Raw genomic sequence first — 3,693 nt, forward strand, 5'->3', positions numbered from 1 at the left:
ACTTATTAGCCTCCCTTTTGGATCTTATTAAAAAAGAGGAGGAATGTCACCATATGAAAAATGCATGTTGTCTTTTGGAGACTATATTAATGAAAATATTTACCAAGCATGGATGAAGGTTCACTAATCACATATTTGTTTGAGAGTTTTATTTTCATGTTTTGGTTTTCTATAGATTCTTTGCTTCACTGTGATGTGGTACTTTTGACTTTAAATTTATAATAATGTACGGCTATGTACGTCGTATGATGCAGAGGCTAAGATAATGTTTGTTCCATCGTCTAGAAAGAGAGTGTGTTGGTGTTCGCCTGCAGCCTGGCCCGTGCATGCCGAGTCAATGTGCGTCATGCACGTATACATGCAGATGCAGACATGCAGTTGCCGGCCGATTTAGTTGCTCGCCGCCGGCCGGCAGCCCTTGCTCGTAGCCATTTGAGACCAAGTCAAATTAAGTCACACAGCTGAGCTCGCCCGCACTAAACCGCACCTGCTGCATAGTGGAGTATTATTAACAACAGTAATGCACCTACAAATACGTGCATCAACCACATCAAACTTCATCTCTATCCATCTCCATCCATGGCTTCACTGATCACCATGGCCTCAGCATTACAGTTCCTCCTCCTCCTCCTTGCCACACTCGCCGGCTCAGCGTCTGCAGCGGCGATGAGCTGGGGATCACGGCCGCTGTTCCGGGAGTACATCGGCGCGGAGGGCCTGAACGTCACCTTCGCCGACGTGCCGGTGCACCCGAGCGTCGACTTCCACTTCATCCTCTCCTTCGCCATCGACTACACCGTCGACGCCACCAACGCCTCCGCGGCGCCGCGCCCCGCCGACGGCCGCTTCGGCGTGTTCTGGGACGAGGCGCACCTCACCCCCGCTGCCGTGGCCGCCGCCAAGAGGCGCGGCTGCGGCGGCGACAACGTCCGCGTCGCGCTCAGCCTCGGCGGCGACTCCATCCGCGGCGCCAACGCCACGTTCCGCGCCTCCTCCGTCGACGCCTGGGTGGGCAACGCCATCGCGTCTCTCACCGACATCATCACCCGGTACGGCCTCGACGGCGTGGACATCGACTACGAGCACTTTGGCGAGCGCGAGACGCCCGAGGTCTTCGCCGAGTGCATCGGCCGCCTCGTGCGGCGGCTGAAGGCCGACGGCGTCATCTGCTTCGCCTCCATCGCGCCCTTCGCCAACCCGGACGTCCAGGCGCACTACGGGGAGCTCTGGCACCGGTACGGGTGCGAGTTCGAGTACGTCAACTTCCAATTCTACGCGTACGCGGCCAACACGACGGTGGCGCAGTTCCTGGACTACTACGACGAACAGAGCCGCCGGTACGCCGGCGGCGGCGGGAAGGTGCTCGTGGGGTTCGGGACGGACCCAGCCAGCGGCGGGCTAGGGCCCGAGAAGGGGTTCTTCAGGGCGTGCCGCGCGCTGCGAAGGCAGGGGAGGCTGCACGGCATCTTTGTCTGGGCCGCCGACAACTCCGCTGCCGACGGGTTCCGCCACGAGCTCTGTGCGCAGAGGTTCCTCGCCGGCGCCGCCCCGGGCTTCCCTTGATCGAGATGCGCTTATGACGAGTCAATTCCGTGCTTCCACGTGTACGTTTGTTCATCTCATTGTTTTGCCCGTGTCCGTGCAGTGTTTGCTGCAAACTGGTGAGCTCGCCATTGCACGCACCGATGGGTATATGAATCCATGCATGTACCGATATACTAGGTGGTGCATGATCTTGTCTTGTACCGTTGTTTGAGGTTATTTGGTAGAACTTTCTCTTATTTAAATATTCAGAAGAGAGTGATTTTAAAAAAAATTTGATTAGATGACTGAAAGTGATAATAAGAGTAAATTCTATGGAGAAAGTGATTCTTTGTAGGAAGTGAATCAGAGAATGTTATTTTTTTTCAGCTCTCAGCATATAGTTTATTTCAGAGAACACTCTCATATATTTCACTTTGGAAGCTAAAAACTGAAAACTACCGTTTGACAGAGCTTCCTCTGGTTCTACTCGGAGAGCTGCTCTAGGAGCTCTGCCAAACAGACTCTTGGTTGGTTGGATCAAGCTAACCTGTCATGATAGAGTCATACAGAATCCTTGAATATTATCACCGATGTTGTATCATCTAGTGCGGAGAAATCAGTTGAATGACGTTGTGCAGGACGGATCGAGCGCGTGAATTGGGGTTTCCGTCACCTCCCGAGCGAAGCATTTGCGCACCACACGATCACTATTTGCACCCGTCCCTTGCTCCTCTCAGAACCCATCCCCATCTCCTCTGGTAACAACGCTCGCACTTCCTCCCCGGTGAGGGCCCCTACACCTACACCTCCGAGAGAACACCCTCTCCGGTGGTGGCTGTTCTAGAGGCATTGCTTCTTCCCCAGCGAGAGCCCCTCCTCCTGCTCCTCCACTGGCTCCACGTCAGATGTCGCCTCCCTGTCATCCCCTCCCAAATCTAGACCCAAACCCTCATCGAGACTCCAGCTACTTGGCGTTGTCACAGCTCTCCACTCCCTCCCATCCGCCAGCGCACTCTTCGCCTCCCTGATCTGCCAGCTCATTGCCATCGTCATCCGCTTCCTCTCGCCAGCACGTCCTTGATAAGCCCTCAGTCCTCAAACTTTATCTCTGCCCTCCACGACGCCCTTGCTACTAGCATCTCTACCTAGGACGAGGTCATGTATCTAGTGTTTGATAACTTGGGGGTTGTTAGGAGTTGTATTGAGGGGTGATCTTTGACAATAATTTGAGGTATAACGGATGACGTGCGGGTTGATCCGCGTTTCCAATACGCATGTATCAATATGGACTCAAGAACACTGAGCTTTACCTAGGTTCAGGCCTTCCGTGAATAATAGCCTCACGTCATGTGTATTATCTTATAAAATGGGTGCACTTGTTACAGAATCTTCTCCTTTACAAACAAAGTCTTGACCCCTTTATATACCAAGGGCAAAGATGCATAGACAAACAGAGCGCGCCAAACCATATAGAAAACATACCCCTAACGAAGCCAACTACCCCTAACCTATCATGACGTCAGATAGGCGTGCCTACTCTGCTCTGGTCATCCTACGTGTCATGTACCATCACCGAACATCGTCACACTCACCGTCAGACATCCCACGACATTAAATACTACCGGATGGGTCACTGCAACTTCACACCGCCGCACGACCATGCCTCTTCAAAAGCAAGTGTCTGGGGAAGAAAAAACACTCGAATAGGCAGCATTAAATAAGGCTTGACTGGTTAAGTGAGTACCTCGCTGCGCGACCAAGGGGCTGGTGGCGCGAACTTCGCCCTGGTCGCACGTTGTGGCTATGGTCTTGACAATACTTGCCACACGCTGATACTCCACGGCATGGGACCCACCACGTAAGACACCCTTTACCTATTACACCAACAAGCTGGTGATAAACTATTAAAGTGGGCAAAACCATTTTTCTTTTTTCTTTTAATTTTTGGATGGGATGGGCTAAAACAACCTTTGCTAAGGCCAGTCTAGCCTAGGTTGGCTCTCACAGCCTAGCATATAAAAGGGAGCGGCTAGGGTTTTTTAAACCTTAAGAGCATCTTCAACTGACTTCCTAAATCTCGCTCCCTATATCTCTATATAAGAACACTCCGTAAAAGATTCTCTTTCTATTTCCCTATACGCTTCAACCAACCTCTAAATTCCACTCACC

General features: G+C 52.2%; 1 protein-coding gene across 1 annotated transcript; it reads left to right on the top strand.

The window, feature by feature from the left end:
• Nucleotides 1-579: 579 nt before the first annotated feature.
• On the top strand, nucleotides 580-1,563 carry LOC133904617 (chitinase 2-like). The gene has a single exon (XM_062346090.1). It carries the CDS (start codon nucleotides 580-582, stop codon nucleotides 1,561-1,563), a length of 984 nt encoding a protein of 327 aa, XP_062202074.1.
• The last annotated feature ends 2,130 nt before the right edge of the window (nucleotides 1,564-3,693 follow it).

Source organism: Phragmites australis, chromosome 22 (genome assembly GCF_958298935.1).
Source record: "Phragmites australis chromosome 22, lpPhrAust1.1, whole genome shotgun sequence".
In the NCBI taxonomy this organism is placed as follows: Eukaryota; Viridiplantae; Streptophyta; class Magnoliopsida; order Poales; family Poaceae; genus Phragmites; species Phragmites australis.

Excerpts from the sequence above, each read along its gene's own strand:
- LOC133904617 (XM_062346090.1), top strand. The coding sequence starts at position 580 with ATGGCTTCACTGATCACCATGGCCTCAGCATTACAGTTCCTCCTCCTC.